The sequence below is a fragment of the Aquarana catesbeiana genome, linkage group LG04 (genome assembly GCF_042186555.1).
Source record: "Aquarana catesbeiana isolate 2022-GZ linkage group LG04, ASM4218655v1, whole genome shotgun sequence".
NCBI lineage: Eukaryota > Metazoa > Chordata > Amphibia > Anura > Ranidae > Aquarana > Aquarana catesbeiana.
Window position 1 is genome coordinate 474,508,877 of NC_133327.1, and position 26,577 is coordinate 474,535,453.

At 39.4% G+C, this 26,577-nt stretch overlaps 1 protein-coding gene across 1 annotated transcript in view; it reads right to left on the reverse strand.

Annotated features, from left to right (window-relative positions):
* The window catches only part of NUP133 (nucleoporin 133), a 1,112,480-nt gene that overhangs the window by 129,384 nt on the left and 956,519 nt on the right, over positions 1-26,577 (reverse strand). The window contains 1 exon segment of the mRNA XM_073627602.1: positions 1,783-1,901. Coding sequence (XP_073483703.1) covers positions 1,783-1,901 — 119 coding nt within the window.

Below are 26,577 nucleotides of genomic sequence, written 5' to 3' on the forward strand. Positions count from 1 at the left end.
CCACGGCTGGTCAGGGAACATCCTGCCTAAGAGGGGGATCCTGGGTGCATATCCAGGTGCACCTGCACCTACAGTGTGAGGCGTTGAGTTGCGAGGTAGCCAGTCGGGCTACCTGAAGAGCCTGCCTATTCCAGGACGTTTAGTTTGGGCCTTGATTGCAGTATTGTTGAGCAGGCACTTGCCCATTTTCCAGAAACAAAGACACTGCATGAAGACAGCGCAGATTAAACTCATGTAAGGGAGTTCTTTCCCGTCAAAGGATTTGTATTTCTGCTTCCTGTTGGTCAGGGCCTAAGTTTTTTCTGCTACAGATCAACACCACTTACAGTTCTAGTCCCCCCCCCCCAGCCAATGAATGGACAGTGAAAGGAGAAGCAGCAGAATGATGAGCTCATCTTTGCTCTTCCCTCCTATAAGCATGCCCCCTGCACTGCAGTACTAATAACTGGTTCCTTGTGTTGCTTCCTCTCCTTACAGCCTGAGCTCTACTGTACTGGGACTGCAAGAAGGTGACACCAAGTCAAATCCAGGTGCTTATACTGTTTGCATTAAAAAAAAAAAAAAAAAAAAAGCATGCAAAGAATGTATTAATAGAGAGCTGCAATAATTTGAGTCTTTTATATCTGTTTGGAGTTTTAAGGCCACATGCACACAGCATGTGTAGTGTTCTGCATGCTCAGTGCCAGGTATTTTGTGTCCTTGAATTTAGAGCCCTAAATGTGAGAGCCAGCCCTATCCTGCTGCAGTGTACTGTATTTCAGCCTGTCAGACTTTGACAAGTAGTGGGGCTGGACTCTGCACTTGTGTCTCCTAGGCACACAACAACATGGGTTTTGAATGCATAGGAGCTGGATGTCAAGTGTGCATGTTATCTAAGGGAGAAATCGCTAGTCATTTTGTAGAATCTGTGCAAAGGGCCAACTTTAAAGTGATTGTAAACGATCACCTTGTAAAACAACCCATTCAGTTCAGAATAGAGATAAAATGCAAAATATTTGTGTGGAATGAGTTTACCAAAAATGTAAATTTTGTAGACTATACAGCCTCATGCTACACATAACTAAGCTCCATTTCATGCTGAATAAACGAAATTATTAAGTATCTTACATAGAAAACTATCTTTAGATAGATTTTTACTCCAAAAGCATTTTATAAAAAAAAAAAAAAATTGGTAAGAATCAAAAAAATCCGATTCAAATAAAAAAAAAATGAGATTTAAATAAAAAAAAAAAAATCAGGTTTGCAATCTGTTGTTATTAAAGTGTTTGCCTCTGCTCTTGAGGTTATTCGTTGTTGAGGAATCCTCTAAAAGCAGCTTGACAGTACCATTGAGTATATTGCTCCTGATGCTCAGTCATTATTCTACAGTTAATTTACCTATCTACAGAAACTTCACAGTAAAGACTATTTCTGTGTTTTTTTTACAATTTGTGTCCGTATTACTGTGCTTGCACTTACACTATTGCCAGGTGTGCCAGAGGGGCTGAGACTGTCCTTGGGGTTGAGAGGCAGAGTACAGAACCAAATATACTCAAGCGGCTCCTCTGAGGGTAGTGCTACATAGAGCAACAGGATGAGTTCCCAGCATAGCTAAGGAACTAACTACAGTGTGTGTCCTGCTGCTCAGTGTGGTCAGTGTTTAATATGAAAGCAGAGCAGGAACACCAGGCACTTCACACAAAGCAATACAAAGAAAACAGGATAATTTTTCATACAAGTACACAGTACAACAGGCACATATCAGGAAAAGGAAATGTTAGAGTAACAAACACTTTAACATACCTTGATTAATTCTAATGGTGTCAGCACAGGCATCATGTTTAATTCCAATTTTTTATCCTCTAGAATCTGGGGAGGCAAGGTTTCTTGATGAAGAAGAAAATGTTCTTGGTCTGCAATTTCTTTAAAAAAAAAAGAAATAACCAAATGTTTAACATTCCATTTTGAAAGTAATGAACTTACTTTAGCAGAAAAAATAACCTAGACAGAAATTCACGTCTATATTCAGAGCATGCAGTGTTGATTTCAAGAATATCACAGGGGGATAAATTATACTAAACTGTGAAATAATTTCTTTTTAGACACTTACCTAGAACAAGTACACATATTAAGAGATTTAATTCATAACTAATTTGCATGCTTGTTTCATGTCAACAACTCGCAAAGTACTAACCTTTTCACTGCCAGCGATTAAGTGGCATTTCTTTTGCATTGGCTTTTCTGTGGCAGTAGTCTGAGCTGCTATAAAGCTGCTGATCACTTTCACGCATGCGATAATGTGAAACCCCACTCCCCTCCCCCCGATTTCCCTAGCTCTATGTATCCCGGGCTCTTATGCTCCTCTCGGTTACCCTTGACGTCCATGAGGGGTGTCAGAGGAGAGTGAAGGTTCATTAGCTTTCTATATAGTTATTTGTTAAAGACAATCAATAAAAACACACAAAAAAGTAAAGCCCCCTGTTTTAAAATAAACCTGTATTACTTTTTTTGTGAAAATATTCACGTATATTTTTATAATGAAAATATGGATGTAATAAACAATCGTGTGACTTAAAAAATAACTATCACTACCATTTTATTCTCCAGGGTCTCTACTTTTAGAAAACACACTGCATTTTTGGTAGTTGTTACTAATTTTCAGGCCTAAAATATGCATTTTAATGTGTGCAAAAAAAAAAAAATAAATAAACAAATTGCAAAAAATGTCTAGCTAGTGTCACCAATGAAGGCCTCGAAATGTCCTTTGATAAGAGATAAACACGTGGGCTTTTATATGAGGCTATAAAAAATAGGGTTCATAGCCTCCATTCCTAATTTGCAAGACTAACTAGAGGGGAGAACAGTGGGACTTTGTATAAAGCATGCAAGATAAATGGGTACAAATATGTCTGGCTAATAACTGGTAATAATATGCAAACTGCTATACAATAGTAAATTGTAAACAAGGAACAATTTTATATGAAGATAAAATATTTACTCCATATTGTAATACATACAAGTATAATAGCATAATAAAATAGTAATACATGGTATTGCCAGACTCTTTTGATCCATCTGAATAACAAATGTAAAACATATACATAATATCAGCATAGTACAGCAAGATTGCAAAAGGTTCCTAGCGTTCCTCACTATTTATTTTCCTCTACATCTTAGGTCCTACTTTCTTTACTTTATCTTACCTTGTCGATTTAACTTCTTATCACTGTCTGGTACCATCTATGGTTCACCTCACATATCTACTAGGTATATTACACTGTGATTTGTTGAATCATATTTACCGTATTTATCGGTGTATAACATGCACTTTTTTACCCTTAAAATCAGGGGAAAATCATGGGTGCATGTTAAATGCTGATCCCCGCTGATTATTTGCGATCGCGCCGACATACACATCCAAGTGTACAGATTTAAATATGGTGCCGGCAGACTCGGTGGAGCAGAGCAAGCACCGCCGAGATCGCAGGGACTGGGCGGAGCCGAGATACACATAGCCAAGTGTACTCGACTCTTCTCGGCGCTGCTCACAGTCACGCCCAGTCCCGCCATTGGACCTGTGTTATATCCATCATAGGGCGGGACTGGGCGTGACTGTGAGCGGAGCCGAGTACACTCGGCTATGTGTATCTCTGCTCCGCTGAGTCCCCTCGGCGCCATACTTAAATCTGTACACTCGGATGTGTATGTCGGCGAGATCGCAAACAATCAGCGGAGATCGCAAGGCTGCACAGGGGCAAGGCTGCACAGGGGCAAGGCTGCACAGGGGCAAGGCTGCACAGGGACAAGGCTGCACAGGGACAAGGCTGCACAGGGACAAGGCTGCACAGGGACAAGGCTGCACAGGGACAAGGCTGCACAGGGACAAGGCTGCACAGGGACAAGGCTGCACAGGGACAAGGCTGCACAGGGACAAGGCTGCACAGGGACAAGGCTGCACAGGGACAAGGCTGCACAGGGACAAGGCTGCACTGGGACAAGGCTGCACTGGACACTGGGGAAGGTTGCAATGGACTCTGGGGAAGGTTGCAATGGACTCTGGGGAAGGCTGCACTGACAAGGCTGCAATGCTGCACTGACATGGCTGCAAGGCTGCACTGGGGCAAGGCTGCAGTGGACACTGGGGAAGGCTGCACTAACAAGGCTGCACTGACATGGCTGCAAGGCTGCACTGGGGCAAGGCTGAACTTAGAAGGCTTCAATGACACTGATAAGGCTGCATTGATGGGCATTTAAATGTAAGTTTTTTTCCCCCCTAATCTTCCCTCCTAAAAGTTTTTTTCCTTGAAATTCCCTCCTAAACTTGGGGTGCGTGTTATACGCCGATAAATATGGTATTTACTTTATATAGGTTTTGGTGATGTTATCCATATCATATTCAAGGGATATCACACTCTTCGGAATATCTGTTCCCTGTTTGGGTTGTTATCTTTGTGCTCTAGGTTTACCGCCTCAGCTCCCGTGACTGGCCTCCAGTCCTCACTTCACACCTAGACTCCTACTTAATCCCAAGCTGGGTGGGTTCTCTTTCACTACCCTCTTTTTGGATCCCCCCTCTCCCATGCAGAGACAGTGTTTATTTACAATTTACACTATTTACATCCTTAGATACCCACATTTCATCCTGTTAACCTTAACAAATGTACAGTTATGATTTATTAATCACCAGATATGAAGTGGGTTAAATGAGAGTTCTTTTGAACAGAAGTGAAAGCTTTAACATAATAACATTTATTAGAGTATTGTTAAAAGTCTACCTAATACACAGAAAATATCTATAGTCTTAATCAAGGGAGGAAATATTAGGTTAAAATACAAGAATACAGAGTATATTAATCACAATACAAATAGTAAACAAACATATGACAAGCAGGTATACCTTTAAGTGCTGGGAGATGCTCTGATAATTACCTCTATTAATGGTTCTGGGTCCAGGTCAGTTTCATCTCTCTCCTCACTCTCTTTGGGGACTACTCTTATAGGCCCATCTCTCATTGACTTGAACAGGGCCCACTCTGATTGGGTATTCTGTTAGCCCTCTACTCCCTCCAGGCGCATCTGCTCCAAGATTGGACAATTTTTTTTTCCTTTAACTTAGCATAGCTCAGCCCCTCAATATCACCTCCTCTCTTGGATTAATGAGTTAGTGATAATTAATTTGCAGAGATATTAAAGAGGAGGCCACCTTCTCTTGAATGGGGCACTTAACTATGCATGGTCATAGCCGGGGTAAATTGTCCATTCCTGAACAGATCAAAGAAATATTCTAAGCATATCAAACACCCTTAGAAATGGGTGGGACTACCAAGCCTTTATCTAGCTAATGAATTTGGTCCCGTCAAGTCTACACACACAGATGGTATCTTTTCCTTGCCTTTGAATATTACGACAGGTAAATAGAGCGTCTCCCAAGCATATCCTCAACCCAGCCTTTCTTTCATGTCAAAAGGAACTGTTAAATGAATTGGATCTTCTCAAGCAACGCCTGTCATATATTTACCTCTAGCTAAGTTAACCCCTTAACGTAACAATATTACATACACACTACTATTATTTCTTATCCGAAACTATATATATATATATATATATATATATATATATATATATATATATATATATTACACAAATATTCTCAGTTGCTAATGGAGATTATTCATAAACTCCTCATAAGGCAACAATCCGCTCCTGATGAGTAGAGCTATTCCACGAAACACGTCAAGAAATTGGATGCTACTCACGCTGTTACCATCTAGGAACCTTTTGCAATCTTGCTGTACTATGCTGATATTATGTTTATGTTTTACATTTGTTATTCATATGAATCAAGAGTCTGGCAATACCATGTATTACTATTTTATTTTATTTATGTATTACAATATGGAATAAATATTTTATATAAAATTATTCCTTGTTTACAATTTACTATTATATAGCAGTTTGCATATTATTACCAGTTATTAGCCAGACATATTTGTACCATTTATCTTGCATGCTTCATATAAAGTCCCACTATTCTCCCCCCTAGTTAGTCTCTCAAAATTTCCTTTACTACATGCTTCCTCTAAGGTTTGAATAATAAAAAGTTATATTGAAGAGGAGTGTTATTTTTGTCAACAATTTCATACACAACTCCCCAGGAAATGAAAGGTATGGTATGCAATACAACATCTGCATTTCTCTCTAGAATGGTAAAAAAATGTGCCTTTGTGAGCATTGGATATAGACTAAGGGCCCAAGTTATAAAACAGTGGCATGGCCTTAATGCACTATAAGCATGCACCATTAAAGGTAAAAAAAAAAAAACAGAAGGAAGATAGTCTGATCACATGACCTGCATACATGGACGGAGCACCAGACCAAAAGATAAAAGTTTAAATTCATTTACTGATGTTTTGTTAAAAGTCAGCCAACGCATTTCAGGGGTCAAAAGGACCTCCCCCTTTAGTTCAGTTAAAAATTAGAACTTTGAGTGGACTCAATGTAAGACTTTCCTGTTACAATCTGTGCAGGGAAGCTGATTGCTGGATTAGGATTCCTGGCCAGCAATATCTGCATCAACAGTCAAAATATTTTTTTTTTTTTATTTTGACTGCCGATGCAGATACTGTTGGCAAGGCATCTTATTCCAGCAAACAGCTTCCTGCACAGATTGAAACAGTAAAGCCTTACTTTGAGTCCATTCAAGGCTCTCATTTTTAACAGAAGCCCTGTTGAAGGGGGAGTTCCTTTGACCCCCGAAATGCATTGGCTGCCTTAACACAACATCAATAAATTAATTTGGACTTATCTTTCGGTCTGGCGCTCCTTCCATGTATGCACGTCTTTTCCTGGTAATCTTGCCTGTTGTGAGCAGCCTAACCTGAGCCAGTGGGCTCTTCAAATATTTTTGCCCTCCCACTACCTTGTTTAAATTCATATCAAAGTCCCAGTGCCTCTTGGATGCCCTTTTTAAGTGTTCTTGCATAGCAAGACCACTTACTGTTATCTCACATATATATTATTATTAAGTGTTCTTGCATAGCAAGACCACTTACTGTTGTCTCACATATATATTATTAAGTGTTCTTGCATAGCAAGACCACTTACTGTTATCTCACATCTGTGGGCGGCACAGTGGTGTAGTGGGTAGCACTCTCGCCTAGCAGTAAGAAGGGTCGCTGATTCCTGCCTGGAGTTTGCATGTTCTCCCCGTGTCTGCGTGGGTTTCCTCCGGGTACTCCGGTTTCCTCCCACACTCCAAAGACATGCTGGTAGGTTAATTGGATCCTGTTTAAAATTGCCCCTAGTATGTATGAATGTGAGTTAGGGACCTTAGATTGTAAGCTCCTTGAGGGTGTAGGGACTGATGTGAATGTACAATGTATATGTAAAAGCGCTGCGTAAATTGACGGCGCTATACAAGTACCTGAAATAAATAAAAATAAATAAAATAAATCTCACATATATATTATTAAGTGTTCTTCCATAGCAAGACCACTTATTGTTATCTCACATATATATTATTAAGTGTTCTTGCATAGCAAGACCACTTATTGTTATCTCACATATATATTTAAGTGTTCTTGCATAGCAAGACCACTTACTGTTATCTCACATATATATTATTCTTATTATTATAGCCAAATTTACCCTAGCCCCCTCCAAATTTGAAGGGCAATTTCTAAACTGCGACTGTGCCTTCATTTTTAATATTTCAGAGACATACTATACATCAAAATCTAGGTCTGGGTCTTGTGATTCTCACAATATAAAGATCTTCGCTGTAGGATGTATAGTTTTTAAAATACGGCCATTTGTTTAGAGGTCATTTCAGGAAATTTTAGCCATTAATCAGAGTGTACTGTTAGTGTTTGTTTTGTTGCCATGGTTACCAAAGCTTCTGTTATACACAGGGGGGAAGGTGGCTGGAGCATCTCAGCTGATTACAGAGCCCGGGGGAGGGGACAGACACACCATGTACTGATTTATAATAGAGGAATATGATGGGGCAGTTTTGATGGGGTAATTCTAATGGGGCAGTTTTGATGAAGTAGTATTTGGGAAGCATAAACAGGGCATGAGCGTTGCTAGGAAACAGTGGTTGTAAACACAAGATGCTGAGACACTCCAAATGCATGTGACTTCATCTGCTAGACTTGATAATGCTTGTAGACTCCTCCCACAGTTTTCACACTACAGAGACAAATAATATACCGAAACGAGCGGATTGTTCCCGATTGGTGTGTTATTACTTTGTGGAATGTTTTGCCGAATGGTCCACGAAATGACGTTTTTGCGGCGAAATTGGTCCCATAGGAATGAATGGCGAAATGTTCAAAACTAGAGTGGGAAGTGACAAAAGCTGACAACCCCATGATCAGCCAAAACATTATGACCACCCCATGATCAGCCAAAACATTATGACCGCCCCATGTAAAAAAAAAAAAAATTTTTGAAAAAAAAAAGTAATTTTTGAAAAAAGTAAAAAAATAATTTTTGAAAAAAAAAAATCATTTTTGAAAAAAAAAAAATATATATTTTTGAAAAAAAAATTACTTTTAAAAAAAAAATTATTTTTGAAAAAAAAATATATTTGAAAAAAAAAAATATTTTTGAAAAAAAAAAATTATTTTTGAAAAAAAAATTACTTTAAAAAAAATAATAATTTCGAAAAAAAAATTATTTTTGAAATAAAAAAATTCATTTTTGAAAAAAAAATTACCTTTGAAAAAAAAAATTACTTTTGAAAAAAAAAATCATTTTTGAAGAAAAAAAAATCATTTTTGATTAAAAAAAATTCATTTTTGAAAAAAAAAATTACTTTTGAAAAAAATGTTCAGCTCTTTCAGCGAATGATGGAACTTTTTTACTACTATTTATACTTTTTAAAATATTAAGCTTTTTAACACTTTTCACAGTTACTCAAGCCACTCCACCCCACCCAGTTACTCCGCCCACTCCAGTTGTAGAGGCAAGAACACTTTCACAATTTCCCCAGAAATTGTACCTTTTCTAGTTCTTATTATTATTATAGCCAAATTTACCACCCTAACTCCTCCCACAGTTTTTACACTACATAGACAAGTAATATACCGAAATGTGCGGATTGTTCCCGAATGGTGTGCTATTACTTTGTGGAACGTTTCGCCGAATGGTTCACGAAATATCGTAGTTTTTGCGGCGAAATTGGTCCCATAGGAATGAATGGGGAAACTAGAGTGGGAGATGGCAAAAGCTGGAAAATCAGAACATGATATCTAAACTGCCGCCACTCCCTCATTTTCAAGCCCACCTACACAAATCTTATATCAAAACATTCAGCTATCCCTGCTGCCACTAAACATGTCCACGGCTGAGCCATAGTCCTGATAGTTTTCACAATATGACCATTTGTTTGCAACTCACGCCGTCCATTGACATTCATTGAAACTACACTCTAGCCCCTTCAAATTTGAAGGGCAATTTCTAAACTGCGACCGTGCCTTCAATTTTAATATTTCAGAGACATACTATGTATCAAAATCTAGGTCTGGGTCTTGTGATTCTCACAATATAAAGATCTTCGCTGTAGGATGTATAGTTTTTAAAATACGGCCATTTGTTTAGAGGTCATTTCAGGAAATTTTAGCCATTAATCAGCGTGTACTGTGTTTGTTTTGTTGCCATGGTTACCAAAGCTTCTGTTATACACAGGGGGGAGGTGGCTGGAGCATCTCAGCTCTGATTACAGAGCCCGGGGGAGGGGACAGACACACCATGTACTGATTTATAATAGAGGATTATGATGGGGCAGTTTTGATGGGGTAATTCTGATGGGGCAGTTTTGATGAAGTAGTATTTGGGAAGCATAAACAGGGCATGAGCGTTGCTAGGAAACAGTGGTTGTAAACACAAGATGCTGAGACACCCCAAATGCATGTGACTTCATCTGCTAGACTTGATAATGCCTGTAGACTCCTCCCACAGTTTTTACACTACAGAGACAAGTAATATACCGAAACGAGCGGATTGTTCCCGATTGGTGTGCTATTACTTTGTGGAATGTTTCGCCGAATGGTCCACGAAATGACGTTTTTGCGGCGAAATTGGTCCCATAGGAATGAATGGCGAAATGTTCAAAACTAGAGTGGGAGGTGACAAAAGCTGACAACCCCATGATCAGCCAAAACATTATGACCACCCCATGATCAGCCAAAACATTATGACCGCCCCATGTAAAAAAAAAAATAATTTTTGAAAAAAATAAAAAAATAATTTTTGAAAAAAAAAAAATCATTTTTGAAAAAAAAAAAAAATATATTTTTGAAAAAAAAAAAATATTTTTGAAAAAAAAAATATTTTTGAAAAAAAAAATTATTTTTGAAAAAAAAATAATTTCGAAAAAAAAATTATTTTTGAAATAAAAAAATTCATTTTTGAAAAAAAAAATTACCTTTGAAAAAAAAAATTACTTTTGAAAAAAAAAATTCATTTTTGAAGAAAAAAAAATTCATTTTTGAAAAAAAAAAAAAAAAATCATTTTTGAAAAAAAAAAAAAAATCATTTTTGAAAAAAAAAAATATTTTTGAAAAAAAAATTACTTTTAAAAAAAAAATATTTTTGAAAAAAAAAAATATTTTTGAAAAAAAAAATTATTTTTGAAAAAAAAATTACTTTAAAAAAAAAATAATTTCGAAAAAAAAATTATTTTTGAAAAAAAAAATTACCTTTGAAAAAAAAAAATTACTTTTGAAAAAAAAAAAATTCATTTTTGAAGAAAAAAAAATCATTTTTGAATAAAAAAAATTCATTTTTGAAAAAAAAAATTACTTTTGAAAAAAATGTTCAGCTCTTTCAGCGAATGATGGAACTTTTTTACTACTATTTATACTTTTTAAAATATTAAGCTTTTTAACACTTTTCACAGTTACTCAAGCCACTCCACCCCACCCAGTTACTCCGCCCACTCCAGTTGTAGAGGCAAGAACACTTTCACAATTTCCCCAGAAATTGTACCTTTTCTAGTTATTCTGATTATAGCCAAATTTACCACCCTAACTCCTCCCACAATTTTTACACTACATAGACAAGTAATATACCGAAACATGCGGATTGTTCCCGAATGGTGTGCTATTATTTTGTGGAACGTTTCGCCGAATGGTTCACGAAATATCGTCGTTTTTGCGGCGAAATTGGTCCCATAGGAATGAATGGGGAAGCTAGATTGGGAGGTGACAAAAGCTGAAAAATCAGAACATGATTTCTAAACTGCCACCACTCCCTCATTTTCAAGCCCACCTACACAAATCTTATATCAAAACGTTCAGCTATCCCTGCTGCCACTAAACATGTCCACGGCTAAGCCATAGTCCTGATAGTTTTCACAATATGACCATTTGTTTGCAACTCACGCCGTCCATTGACATTCATTGAAACTACACTCTAGCCCCTTCAAATTTGAAGGGCAATTTCTAAACTGCGACTGTGCCTCCATTTTTAATATTTCAGAGACATACTATACATCAAAATCTAGGTCTGGGTCTTGTGATTCTCACAATATAAAGATCTTCGCTGTAGGATGTATAGTTTTTAAAATACGGCCATTTGTTTAGAGGTCATTTCAGGAAATTTTAGCCATTAATCAGAGTGTACTGTTAGTGTTTGTTTTGTTGCCATGGTTACCAAAGCTTCTGTTATACACAGGGGGGAGGTGGCTGGAGCATCTCAGCTCTGATTACAGAGCCCGGGGGAGGGGACAGACACACCATGTACTGATTTATAATAGAGGAATATGATGGGGCAGTTTTGATGGGGTAATTCTGATGGGGCAGTTTTGATGAAGTAGTATTTGGGAAGCATAAACAGGGCATGAGCGTTGCTAGGAAACAGTGGTTGTAAACACAAGATGCTGAGACACCCCAAATGCATGTGACTTCATCTGCTAGACTTGATAATGCTTGTAGACTCCTCCCACAGTTTTTACACTACAGAGACAAGTAATATACCGAAACGAGCGGATTGTTCCGATTGGTGTGTTATTACTTTGTGGAATATTTCGCCGAATGGTCCACGAAATATCGTAGTTTTTTGCGGCAATATTGGTCCCATAGGAATGAATTGTGAAATGTTCAATGTCATTTAATTGGTGTCCAATTACCTTGTGGAACTTTGTGAAAAGCTGAAAAATACCAGTGTGAATCCGGCCTCAATGTCATTTAATTGGTGTGCTATTACTTTGTGGAACGTTTCGCCGAATGGTTCACGAAATATCGTCGTTTTTGCGGTGAAATTGGTCCCATAGGAATGAATGGTGAAATGTTCAAAACTAGAGCGGGAGGTGACAAAAGCTGACAACCCCATGATCAGCTGAAACATTATGACCGCCCCATGAAAAAAAAAAATATTTTTGAAAAAAAAATATATATATTTTTGAAAAAAAAAAAAAATATTTTTGAAAAAAAAAAAATTTTTGAAAAAAAAAATTTTTGAAAAAAAAAAAAATTATTTTTGAAAAAAAAAAATTATTTTTGAAAAAAAAAATTTTTGAAAAAAAAAAATTATTTTTGAAAAAAAAAAAAAATATTTTTGAAAAAAAAATTACTTAAAAAAAAAAATCATTTTTGAAGAAAAAAAAATCATTTTTGAAGAAAAAAAAATCATTTTTGAATAAAAAAAATTCATTTTTGAAAAAAAAAAATTACTTTTGAAAAAAATGTCAGCTCTTTCAGCTAATGATGGAACTTTTTTACTACTATTTATACTTTTTAAAATATTAAGCTTTTTAACACTTTTCACAGTTACTCAAGCCACTCCACCCCACCCAGTTACTCCGCCCACTCCAGTTGTAGAGGCAACAACACTTTCACAATTTCCCAAGAAATTGTAGCTTTTCTAGTTCTTATTATTATTATAGCCAAATTTACCACCCTAACTCCTCCCACAGTTTTTACACTACATAGACAAGTAATATACCGAAACATGCGGATTGTTCCCGAATGGTGTGCTATTACTTTGTGGAACGTTTCGCCGAATGGTCCACGAAATATTGTCGTTTTTGCGGCGAAATTGGTCCCATAGGAATGAATGGCGAAATGTTCAAAACTAGAGTGGGAGGTGACAAAAGCTGACAACTCCATGATCAGCCAAAACATTATGACCCCCCCATGATCAGCCAAAACATTATGACCACCCCATGATCAGCCAAAACATTATGACCGCCCCATGTAAAAAAAAAAATATTTTTGAAAAAAAAAAATCATTTTGAAAAAAATAAAAATTAATTTTTAAAAAAAAAAATATTTTTGAAAAAAAAAATATTATTTTTGAAAAAAAAAAATATTTTTGAAAAAAAAAAATTACTTTTGAAAAAAAAATTTAAAAAAAATAATTTTTGAAAAAAATAAAATTAATTTTTGAAAAAAAAAATTCATTTTTGAAAAAAAAATCATTAAAAAAAATAATTTTTGAAAAAAAAAACAAAATCATTTTTGAAAAAAAAAAATCACAAAGCTCTGAGGGGAATTAGAGCTCCTCTCACACAGCTCTAAGGACAATTATAGCATTATAGCTCCTCCCACACAGCTTGGAGGGAAGTTATAGCTCCTCCAATACAGCTTTGAGGGGAATTATAGCTCCTCCCACACAGCTCAAAGGGGAATTATAGCATTATAGCTTAGCATTATAGCTCCTCCCACACAGATCTGAGGAGAATTATAGCTCCTCCCACACAACTCTGAGGGGAATTATAGTTTCTCCCACACCGCTGTGAGGGGAATTATAGCTCCTCCCACACAGCTCTGAGGGGAATTACAGCTTAGCATTATAGCTCCTCCCACACAGCTCTGAGGAGAATTAGAGCTCCTCCCACACAACTCTGAGGGGAATTATAGCTTCTCCCACACAACTCTGATGGGAAATGTAGCTCCTCCCACACAGCTCTGAGGGGAATTATAGCTTCTCCCACACAACTCTGATGGGAAATGTAGCTCCTCCCACACAGCTCTGAGGGGAATTATAGCTTCTCCCACACAACACTAAGGGGAATTGTATCTCCTCCCACACAGCTCTGAGGGGAATTATAGCATTATTGCTCCTCCCACACAGCTCAGAGGGGAGTTATAGCTCCTCCCACACAGCTCTGAGGCGAATTATAGCTCCTCCTCCAACGCAACTCTGAGGGGAATTATAGCTCTTCGAACAAAGCTCTAAGGGGAATTATAGCTCCTTCCACAAATATCATCATGCCATCTAAAGGAAAGAGATCTAAAGCTGCAAAGATACGCTGGACTAAACTGGATCCGGAGCCCCACAGCAGCATAGTGGATATGGAGGTTTGTGACAGTGAATGTGCCCAGGAGGTACATAGTGAACCTGTGGTGTCATTTTCATGTTCAACTCAGTGTCAAGTTCAAGAGCACAGTGACAGTGTGATGGGCACTTCTGAAAACCATGGCATGCAAGAACCATGTGTACCAAGTGAGATTTCTGTGCAGGCATCATTTCATCAGGGTCATCATGGCTATGGAAGGTTAAGGAACAAACAGTGTACATGCATGGCTCTGACATTTTTGGTATACCACAGTGAGCTTGATGATGTGAGAAAGGGTGATCTTGATCAAATACTGAAGAAGGGCAACAGCTTGTATGGCTCAACAATAAAACAGCTAAAACAAAGAAATGTCTATCAGCATCAGCACTTGACAATGGAAGAAGTGCCCCTCAGAGTCAACACTGACAAATATGAGTATAACGTTGTTAAATCTCCAGTGTTATCGGGATGTATGAGAGACACGGTAGACGGTGACAACCAAGGTTGGTTTGTTGACCTCTCCACAAGACTTCAGTGCCTCAATGCAGATGTTACACATGCACTTTTTATAGTAGTGCCATATTGCATTGCATTGTTCAGAGACAAGTCTGGGAGATATGGACTGTTTGATTCTCATAGTCGAAATAAGGATGGACTTCCTGCGACTGGAAAAGGAAAAGCTGTTATGATCACTTTTACACATTTGAGTGATATGGGGGCAAGGATTTATAAGTTGTATGAATTGTTCCTTACAGACACCAGAGGCCCTATTGATGGACTGCAGTATGACTTCATGCCAGTCTCATTTCATCGTGCAAGACGTCTGTCAGATGGTTTGCTGTCCCCACTGGTGCAATCTGACAAACCACATAATGCAAAGCATGTGGAGAACAAAGTGACACAGATGACCAAAGATGCAACATACACTGGATTCCCAGCCAGCAAGCATTCTCCACGGTCACTTGATGCGAAATCCTCACAGGGCATATGGAAGGACAGTAATGGAGCGTACACACGGTCGGACTTTTCGTCTACAAAAGTCCGACAGCCTGTCCGACAGACTTCCGGCGGACTTGCAGCAGACTTTCTAACGAACGGACTTGTCTACACACGACCACACAAAAGTCCGACGGATTCGTACGTGATGACGTACACCGGACTAAAATAAGGAAGTTCATAGCCAGTAGCTAATAGCTGCCCTAGCGTGGGTTTTTGTCCGTCGGACTAGCACACAGACGAGCGGATTTCGGGGTCCGTCGTAGTTACGACGTAAAGATTTGAAGCATGTTTCAAATCTAAAGTCCGTCGGATTTGAGGCTGAAAAAGTCTGCTGAAAGTCCGGAGAAGCCCACACACGATCGGATTACCAGCCAGCTTTAGTCCGTCGGCGTCCGTTGGACTTTTGTAGACGAAAAGTCCGACCGTGTGTACGCCCCATAAGGCATTGTCCAAATTAAATGCACAGAGACGACAAAAACTGAAGACAAGACACAGAAATGAAAGAAGGCGTGATTTCAAGGCTACAAAGATGTCTGTCACCAATAAGAAAAGGACATACATCACCAGCCGACACAGAGCAGATGCTGATTTTAATTTGAAGCAGAAGCAATATATCATTCGCAAATATGCAACAGATGCCAATTTCAACTTGAAGCAGAAGCAATACATCACCAGAAAATATGCGACAAATGCAGATTTCAACTTGAAGCAGAAGCAATACATCACCAGAAAATATGCAACAAATGCAGATTACAACTTGAAGAAGAAGCAATACATCACCAGAAAATATGCGACAAATGCCGATTTCAACTTGAAGCAGAAGCAATACATCACCAGAAAATATGCGACAAATGCCGATTTCAATTTGAAGCAGAAGCAATACATCACCAGAAAATATCATAATGATCCTGCTTTCAGAAAACGTCACTTGCAACATTGCATGAGTTACATGAAAATGAAGCGTCACACTCAAGCAGATTTTCGCATAACCCATAAGATGCAATGTGCCTTCAAAATAAGAATGAAATACAGACGATGGACTCGTGTCATGCGGGAATGCAGTCAACCAGTGGACAACAGCCTAATGCAGACAGCTATATCCACTTTCCATGATGAATGCATTAAAGCTGGGCCAACATTTGTGTGCACGATGTGTCATCGCACCCTTTTCCCTAACCAAGTGAAACATTGCATTCACAGCAATTACAAGAAGAATCTACACATTGTTGCTGCCTGTTTGACAGGGAAATATGTCCATGTGTGCAACAATCACTGTCAAGGACCTGAACAATGCACCGTACCAGATGAAAGGACCAAAGAATGGATTTGTCACAACTGTGATTCACATTTAAAAGCAGGACACAAATCACCCATCGCTGTGGCTAACAACATGGAGCTGGCGCCCATTCCCCCAGAGCTCTGCGATTTGAATGTGCTGGAAAGACAACTTTTGGCCAAAATACTGCCATTTGCCAAGATCATCACACTTCCCAAAGGTCGACAGGCAGCTATACATGGCGCTGTAGTGTGTGTGCCATCCGAGGTGGAAACCACGGTCAATACTCTACCAAGATCGCACAGCACATCCCAGTTACACAGAGTGAAGCTGAAAAGACGTCTGACTTACAAAGGCCACTAGCTGTTTCATAATGTCAACATGGGAAATGTAGTAGCAGGTCTGTCAAAACTCATTGACACACACCCCGACTACAGTGACATTTCAATTAGAGTGGATGAGACAATTGCTGCTGATGATGATGATAATGATGATGATGATGATGGGATGGAACTCGACAGTTGTGACGAAACTGAAATGATGGAGATACTTGAACGCATCGAAAATTGTGATCCATCAGAGGTACAGTCTGCATGTTTACCGGCTGCTTCTGAGCAACAGGAAGGCCATGACCAACAACCTCCCAATGCAGAGGATGAGAAGGATACACTAAGACCTGGAATTGGCCTAGACAGTTGTTTGCAGCCATCTGACCTTGGAGAGGAAGCACTGACACACGGTGATGTAATATTCAGCATTGCACCTGCACAAGGAAACACACCTGTCAGCTTCTTTAAAGTTCCTAGGCTTGAGGCAATGGCTTTCCCTGTTCAGTTCCCTACTGGACAGAATACATTGGACCAGGCAAGACAAGTCAAACTGTCCCCGAGGATGTATTTCAATGCAAGACATTTTTGTGTTGATACTCGTTTTGCAAGAGACACAAGCTACCTCTTCTTTGCGCAGTTTGTCACAGAAACACATGGCCAAAAGCAGCATGTCCATCCAGTTAAGGAAAGGAAAACCCAATACCAGGGATGGACGGAAAATATCCAACAAGCTGCTACAGGACAAGTGTGAGGTTGAGAGGTTGGTGCGAAACCGAGATGCCACAAGGTTCATGCAACCACTGAGAGGGAGTCCAGCTTACTGGGATAAAAATCTGAAGAATTTGCTAGCCATGGTCAGACAATTGGGTAAGCCAACATTTTTTCTTACCTTCTCTGCTGCAGAATTCAGATGGCCAGAGGTAATAACGGCAATAAAGGCACAACAAGGTCAAAAGGTGGATTTTGCGGGGCTAGACTGGGCTGAAAAGTGTGACATTCTTCGAGGCAACCCAGTGACCACCATGCGCATGTTTGACAAACGGGTTGATGCTCTGATGCGAGAGCTGCTGTTGGGTCCTGCACAGCCAATTGGTGAAGTTATTGATTACTTTTACCGGGTTGAATTTCAGGCGAGAGGGAGCCCTCATATACATTGTCTCTGTTGGGTAGCAGGAGCTCCTATATTTGGACAAGACAGTGATGACAAGGTGTGTGCCTTTATAGATCATAACATCTCATGCCAGCTGCCTGATGAAGCCAAACAGGCCTTACTTCACAGATTTGTAACAGAACTTCAAATGCACAGCAGATCTCATTCAAAATCATGCAAGAAAGGTAACAGAGTATGCAGATTTGGATTTCCAAAGCCACCTATTAGAAAAACGAGGATAACTTACCCGATGCCAGAAGAACAAGAAGATGCAATGAAACCACAAGCAGCCAAAAACAAACTGAAACCAGTCTGGGATTTGCTTAATAACCCAAAAGTGCAGCTTGAAGACATGTCACAGCTACTGGCACAGTGTGATATGACTTTGAATCAGTACAACTCGTACATTCAGGCATTGACCTCCTCAAGCGTGATTCTAATGAAGCGTGATGTCAAGGACTGCTGGGTGAACAACTACAATCCACATTTGCTGACGGCCTGGAACGCCAACATGGACATCCAGTACATTCTTGATGAGTATGGTTGCATCATGTACATGTTGTCCTACATATCCAAGCCAGAACGGGAGCTGAGTGACTATCTCAAAACAATAGTCAAAGAAATGAGCCCAGAAACAGCGACAGAACGAGAAGAAATGGAAGAAGTTCTTCAAGCTTATTCAAAACACAGAGAGGTCAGCGCCCAGAAGTCTGTGGCCCGTACGTGCAGCCTGAAAATGAAGTTTTGCTCACGTGAGGTTGTTTTTCTGCCAACTGGTGACAACGCACTGAAAATGAGTCTCCCGCTCAGTGCATTGCAGAACAAACCAGCCGATTCTCTTAATGTGTGGATGACGAGTTTTGTCGACAAATACAGAGCCAGACCCGAAACACCAGAGTTTGAGTCCATGTGTCTGGCAGACTTTGCATCCCATTACAGGGTTGTCTATGGCAAGCAGAAGGAAGACAGCAAGCGTGTCAGCCTATTGAATGAAATGGGAATGATTCAAAAACGCACGAGAGGGAAGCCTGCAATCATCAGGTACGCACGCTTCTCAGAGAAGGACCCCGAGAACTACTACGGCAGACTGCTTAAACTCTACCTCCCCCACCGTTCAGAGTCATCACTGAAAACTGTAAGGTTCCCAACACACCAGGATTTTTACAAAGGCGCCTGTGTGAGCTTACCAGGAGAAGAAGCAATCCGAGCAGTGTCTGCAATTGTTACCAGCAACCAAAAGAAGTTCGAACAACACAACAAAATTGTGGAACAAGTATTGGATGACTTTGTAAAAAACGGCCCTGTTGAAGATGCTTGGAACACCTTTGCCCCAGAAGCTGAGTTGGATAGGTTGGAATGTATAGAGGAACGCAAAGAAGGGGAGCCCTTCATGAGAATGAACAAGATGATGTTCCGGAGTATACACGTCACAAACAAACAGGTGGAATTGCGCTTACTGTGAAGGCCCCACAAATGTGCCCTGATTTCCTTCGGAAAATGTACAGAAACCTTAACCGGACACAAGCTCAGACATTCTACTCAGTTTGTGACTGGTGCACTAACCGTGCGCGTGGCCTAAATCCTGACCCATTCTATTACTTTGTCACTGGTGGTGCAGGGACAGGCAAATCACACCTGATAAAGTGCATCTATGCTGAGGCGACAAAGATACTCTGTAAACTTACCAGACTACGTGAGGAAGCAGACATATCCATGCCCAGCGTTTTACTAACTGCATTTACAGGAACAGCAGCTTTCAACATTTCAGGCAACACTTTGCATTCTCTGCTGAAGTTGCCAAGAAGCTTGAAGCCACCCTACCAAGGACTTGGAAATCTAATAGATGAAGTGAGGGCACAGCTGTCAAATGCGGAGATCATTGTTATTGACGAGGTGTCAATGATTTCAAAGCCCCTGTTTGCCTACATCAACTGGAGATTACAGCAAATCAAAGGCAGTAAGAAACCTTTTGGTGGTATGTCAGTACTAGCAGTATGAGACTTTTACCAGGTCCCCCCGCTGGGAAAAAGTAAGCCACTCTGCGTGTTTGAGGAAAATACCAATGACCTCTGGAAAGACAACTTTCAGATGATCACGCTGACAGAGATCATGCGACAGAAGGATGACATTTCATTTGCTGAGCTTTTGAATAGAATCAGAGTCAAGCAGAAGACTGTCACCTTAAGCAATGATGACAAAGCTCTGCTTGCTCAGGCTTTTACAGATCCCACCCACTGCCCTAATGACGTGCTACACATATTTGCCACCAACAAAGAGGTTCACAAACATAATGCTGCAACTGTGTCTGTTCTCCATTCAAACGTCACCAACATAGATGCCGACGATTACAGAAAAGACCCTAAGACAGGAGTGATGCTGAGGCAACACCAAGCTTTCAAAGGACACAAAGACAATCTGATTGACACACTGCAAGCAGCTGAAGGTGCCCGTATCATGATCACAAGAAACATTGATGTAGAAGACGGGCTTGTTAACGGGACATTTGGCAAGATTGCAAGAATAATCATCCAGACTGAGAATGGTACTACTACGGTAAACAAGCTTGGGCTTATGCTGGACAATCCAAATGCAGGACAGAGATACCGTAACAAGTCGTCTTGTGATGCTGACAACTTGGTGTACATAGAAAGGGTAGAGGAAAACCTGAGACAGAAAGGAGTTGTTCGCAGGCAGTTCCCCCTGAAGTTGGCTTTTGCATGTACGATTCATAAGTGTCCGAGGATGTCGATACAGTCAGCAGTGGTCTCATTGAAACGGGTCTTCCAACCGGGAATGGCCTATGTTGCTCTGAGTAGAACGACTACACTGCAAGGACTGTACATAACCGACTTTGATGAGAAGAAGATCTTTGCTGATCCTGAAATCACAGCCTCCCTGGATTCAATGAAGAATGCATCACTGGAAAGTGTTATGCCCCTCTTAAAGTTTCTACAGACAACAGACAAACAGCAAACATTAACAATTATCCATCACAACACGGAAGGATTACCAGCTCACATTGAAGATATCAAATCTCACCATGAGTTGACACTTGGAGATGTTTTATGTTTCACTGAAACTCATTTCTCAGGCTCTTCTGTTGCTGAAAGTCTCCAGCTGGAGGGCTACAACCTGTTCAAACGCAACAGACACCTCTCGTACACGAACCTTCCTGACATTGCAAGTAAAAGTGGTGGAGGTGTCGCCTTGTATGTCAGAAACCATTTCAAGGCCTCTGAAAAGCAGTATCATCAAAATGTGACTGACTTGGAGTTCTTGGTTGTCAAACTGGAGTCCCCTGTACAAGCTTTGATCGCTGTTGTTTACAGGCCACCGGATTACAGTATTGGCCAATTCCTTACTAACCTGCTGGGCCTCTTGGAATCTTTGGAAATAATGGATGGCCAACCTATAATACTCTGTGGAGATTTCAATGAAGATTTTCTGTGCAGAGAAAAGAAGCCAGTATCTGACCTTCTTCACTCAAGAGGATATACCCAACTGGTCTGGGCAGCCACCACAGAAAAAAAACACACTGTTGGATCACATTTACATCTCCAGGGTGCAGCACTGTCTCCAGTCAGGAGTACTGCACAGTTATTACAGCTATCATGATCCTGTGTATTGTGTTTTGAACAGTGGTTGTGAACACGCTTAGAGCCTGCATAAACAGGGCATGAGTGATGCCAGGAAACAGTGGTTGTGAGACAGTGGTCATCAAACAGATAATAAAGTGGCAATGAGGGTCAGTTTATGTTATGTGAGTTTTATGTCAGTTTTAGTTATGTGGGACCATTTACAATTAGCTAAAAATCATTCTCTATATTTCATGTTCGGTGTACTTGTTAGACACTGAACTCACTTACTCCCCCCCATCCATCACAGACATCTGTCCTCATCACACTCACCCTCTCCTTCCTGTGCTATAGCCTGCTTGCTGATTAGTAAGACAGATAAAGAAACAGCAAGGAGCAAAACTGCAGAGAAACTGAAAATTTGTAAGGGTTTAAAGTATATGCTTTAATGAATTGCCTTGTATCCAAAAAGTTCAAAAAGTTGACTGTTCAAAATGTTAATACAATGTATAACGGAAATATACTGCCAGTTCGCTTGTGATGCAATATATTGAAATTATATGTACACTGTGTAAACTGTTTTTGACACACTTGATTTTGGGACGCGAGTCCGTCAGGTGCTATGCTTTGGCTGGGGCGGAATAAATCCTGGTAACCCTTAAGTCTGTGTCCGACAAAGTCATTTACCGATATTTCTACCTTCTACATCATTAGCACTTGTGCACTTTTTAAATTTGATCAATCAATTGGTTAGTGTAATGTTTACTATCTTTACTCACTACAAACACTCCACACAGTTACTCTGCCCATCTGCCCAGTTCAACCTTTCCACAGTTACTCCAACCACACAACAGTTACTCCAACCACACAACAGTTACTCCAGCCACTCCCCCCAGTTACTCCGCCCACTCCAGTTGTAGAGGCAAGAACACTTTTCACAATTTCCTCAGAAATTGTACCTTTTCTAGTTCTTATTAAGTGTTCTTGCATAGCAAGACCACTTACTGTTATCTCACATATATATTATTATTAGTGGGACTGCTTTAGCAGTCCCACTATTGTTATTCAATTTTATTTATTTTTAATTTTAATTTTATTCCGTACGTTTTTTGGTTCTGCGTAACTTCTGCATACTTTCAGCTATTAAAACCATTCAACTATTAAAATGTTCGTCTCTCTTAGCTGAGGTGTGCTCTTTTTCAACTTTTTTTCTACCATTTATACTTTTTAAAATATTAAGCTTTTTAACACTTTTTTTTAACATTGAAGTCAATGGGAGCATGCTTGAAATCCTTAAATTCTTCTTCCGCTCCCAAAAGTTTCAGCTCCTTCATACTTTCACCTAGAGACACCAAACAAACTTTAAAATGTTCACAAAATATTCAGCTATCTGGCTATATCTTTTCAGTTTGATATCTTTTACAGTTTTTGAGAAAAAGCTTTTTGTTTAGAGGTCATTTCAGGAAATTTTAGCCATTAATCAGAGTGTACTGTGTTTGTTTTGTTGCCATGGTTACCAAAGCTTCTGTTATACACAGGGGGGGAGGTGGCTGGAGCATCTCAGCTCTGATTACAGAGCCCGGGGGAAGGGACAGACACACCATGTACTGATTTATAATAGAGGAATATGATGGGGCAGTTTTGATGGGGTAACTCTGATGGGGCAGTTTTGATGGTGGCAATTATGATGGGGCAGTTTTGATGGGGCAGTTTTGATGGGGCAGTTTTGATGGGGCAATTCTGATGGTGGCAATATGATGGGGCAGTTTTGATGGGGACAATTTTTATGGAGCAGTTTTAAAGGTGGCAATATGATGGGGCAGTTTTGATGGGGGCAGTTTTGATGGTGGCAATATGATGGGGCAGTTTTAATGGGGACAATTTTGATGGGGCAGTTTTGATGGCAGTATGATGGGGCAGTTTTGATGGCGGTCGTTTTAGCAATTTAGCTATTCAGCAATTATTTTTGAAAAAAAAAAAATATTTTTGAAAAAAAAAAAAATTATTTTTGAAAAAAAAAATTATTTTTGAAAAAAAAAATATATTTTTGAAAAAAAAATTCATTTTTGAAAAAAAAAATTACTTCTGAAAGAAAAAATTACTTTTGAAAAAAAAAATTACTTTTAGTTTTAATGGGGCAATTCTGATGGGGACAATTTTGATGGGGCAATTCTAATGGGGCAGTTTTGATGGCAATATGATGGGGGCAGTTTTGATGGTGGCAATATGATGGGTCAGTTGTGATGGTGGTAATATGATGGGGCAATTCTGATGGGGCAGTTTTGATGGTGGCAATATGATGGGGCAGTTTTGATGGTGGCAATATGATGGGACAATTTTGATGGAGCAATTCTGATGGGGCAGTTTTGATGGTGGCAATATGATGGGGCAGTTTTAATGGGGACAATTTTGATGGGGCAGTTTTGATGGGGCAATTCTGATGGGGCAGTTTTGATGGTGGCAATATGATGGGGCAGTTTTAATGGGGACAATTTTGATGGGGCAATTCTGATGGGGCAGTTTTGATGGCAGTATGATGGGGCAGTTTTGATGGCGGCCATTTTAGCAATTTAGCTATTCAGCATTCCCACGCATTTTCCCCAGGAAATGCATTTTCTAGTTATTATTATTATAGCCAAATTTACCACCCTAACTCCTCCCACAGTTTTTACACTACATAGACAAGTAATATACCGAAAGGTGCGGATTGTTCCCGAATGGTGTGCTATTATTATGTGGAACGTTTCGCCGAATTGTACACGAAATATCGTTGTTTTTGCAGCGAAATTGGTCCCATAGGAATGAATGGCGAAATGTTCAAAACTAGAGTGGGAGGTGACAAAAGCTGAAAAATCAGAACATGATTTCTAAACTGCCACCACTCCCTCATTTTCAAGCCCACCTACACAAATCTTATATCAAAACGTTCAGCTATCCCTGATGCCACTAAACATGTCCACGGCTAAGCCATAGTCCTGATAGTTTTCACAATATGACCATTTGTTTGCAACTCACGCCGTCCATTCCCCAGAAATTGTAGCTTTTCTAGTTATTCTTATTATAGACAAATTTACCACCCTAACTCCTCCCACAGTTTTTACACTACATAGAAAAGTAATATACCGAAACGTGCGGATTGTTCCCGAATGGTGTGCTATTATTTTGTGGAACGTTTCGCCAAATGGTTCACGAAATATCGTCATTTTTGCGGCGAAATTGGTCCCATAGGAATGAATGGGGAAACTAGAGTGGGAGGTGACAAAAGCTGAAAAATCAGAACATGATTTCTAAACTGCCGCCACTCCCTCATTTTCAAGCCCACCTACACAAATCTTATATCAAAACGTTCAGCTATCCCTGATGCCACTAAACATGTCCACGGCTAAGCCATAGTCCTGATAGTTTTCACAATATGACCATTTGTTTGCAACTCACGCCGTCCATTGACATTCATTGAAACTACACTCTAGCCCCTTCAAATTTGAGGGGCAATTTCTAAACTGCGACCGTGCCTCCATTTTTAATATTTCAGAGACATACTATACATCAAAATCTAGGTCTGGGTCTTGTGATTCTCACAATATAAAGATCTTCGCTGTAGGATTTATAGTTTTTAAAATACGGCCATTTGAATTACTGCATAGTTACTACATCTATCATGGTCCTGTGTACTGTGTATGGAGCAGTATTTGTGAAGCATAAACAGGGCATGAGCGTTGCTAGGAAACAGTGGTTGTAAACACAAGATGCTGAGACACCCCAAATGCATGTGACTTCATCTGCTAGACTTGATAATGCTTGTAGACTCCTCCCACTGTTTTTACACTACAGAGACAAGTAATATACCGAAACGTGCGGATTGTTCCCGATTGGTGTGCTATTACTTTGTGGAACGTTTCGCCGAATGGTTCACGAAGTATCGTCGTGTTTGCGGTGAAATTGGTCCCATAGGAATGAATGGTGAAATGTTCAAAACTAGAGCGGGAGGTGACAAAAGCTGACAACCCCATGATCAGCTGAAACATTATGACCGCCCCATGAAAAAAAAAAAAATATTTTTGAAAAAAAAAAATATATATATTTTTGAAAAAAAAAAAAAATATTTTTGAAAAAAAAAATTACTTTAAAAAAAAAATCATTTTTGAAGAAAAAAAAATCATTTTTGAATAAAAAAAATCATTTTTGAATAAAAAAAATTAATTTTTGAAAAAAAAAAATTCATTTTTGAAAAAAAAAAATTACTTTTGAAAAAAATGTTCAGCTCTTTCAGCTAATGATGGAACTTTTTTACTACTATTTATACTTTTTAAAATATTAAGCTTTTTAACACTTTTCACAGTTACTCAAGCCACTCCACCCCACCCAGTTACTCCGCCCACTCCAGTTGTAGAGGCAAGCCCACTCCAGTTGTAGAGGCAAGAACACTTTCACAATTTCCCCAGAAATTGTAGCTTTTCTAGTTCTTATTAAGTGTTCTTGCATAGCAAGACCACTTACTGTTATCTCACATATATATTATTCTTATTATTATAGCCAAATTTACCACCCTAACTCCTCCCACAGTTTTTACACTACATAGACAAGTAATATACCGAAACGTGCGGATTGTTCCCGAATGGTGTGCTATTACTTTGTGGAACGTTTCGCCGAATAGTTCACGAAATATCGTCGTTTTTGCGGCGAAATTGGTCCCATAGGAATGAATGGGGAAACTAGAGTGGGAGATGACAAAAGCTGGAAAATCAGAACATGATTTCTAAACTGCCGCCACTCCCTCATTTTCAAGCCCACCTACACAAATCTTATATCAAAACGTTCAGATATCCCTGCTGCCACTAAACATGTCCACGGCTAAGCCATAGTCCTGATAGTTTTCACAATATGACCATTTGTTTGCAACTCACGCCGTCCATTGACATTCATTGAAACTACACTCTAGCCCCCTCCAAATTTGAAGGGCAATTTCTAAACTGCGACTGTGCCTT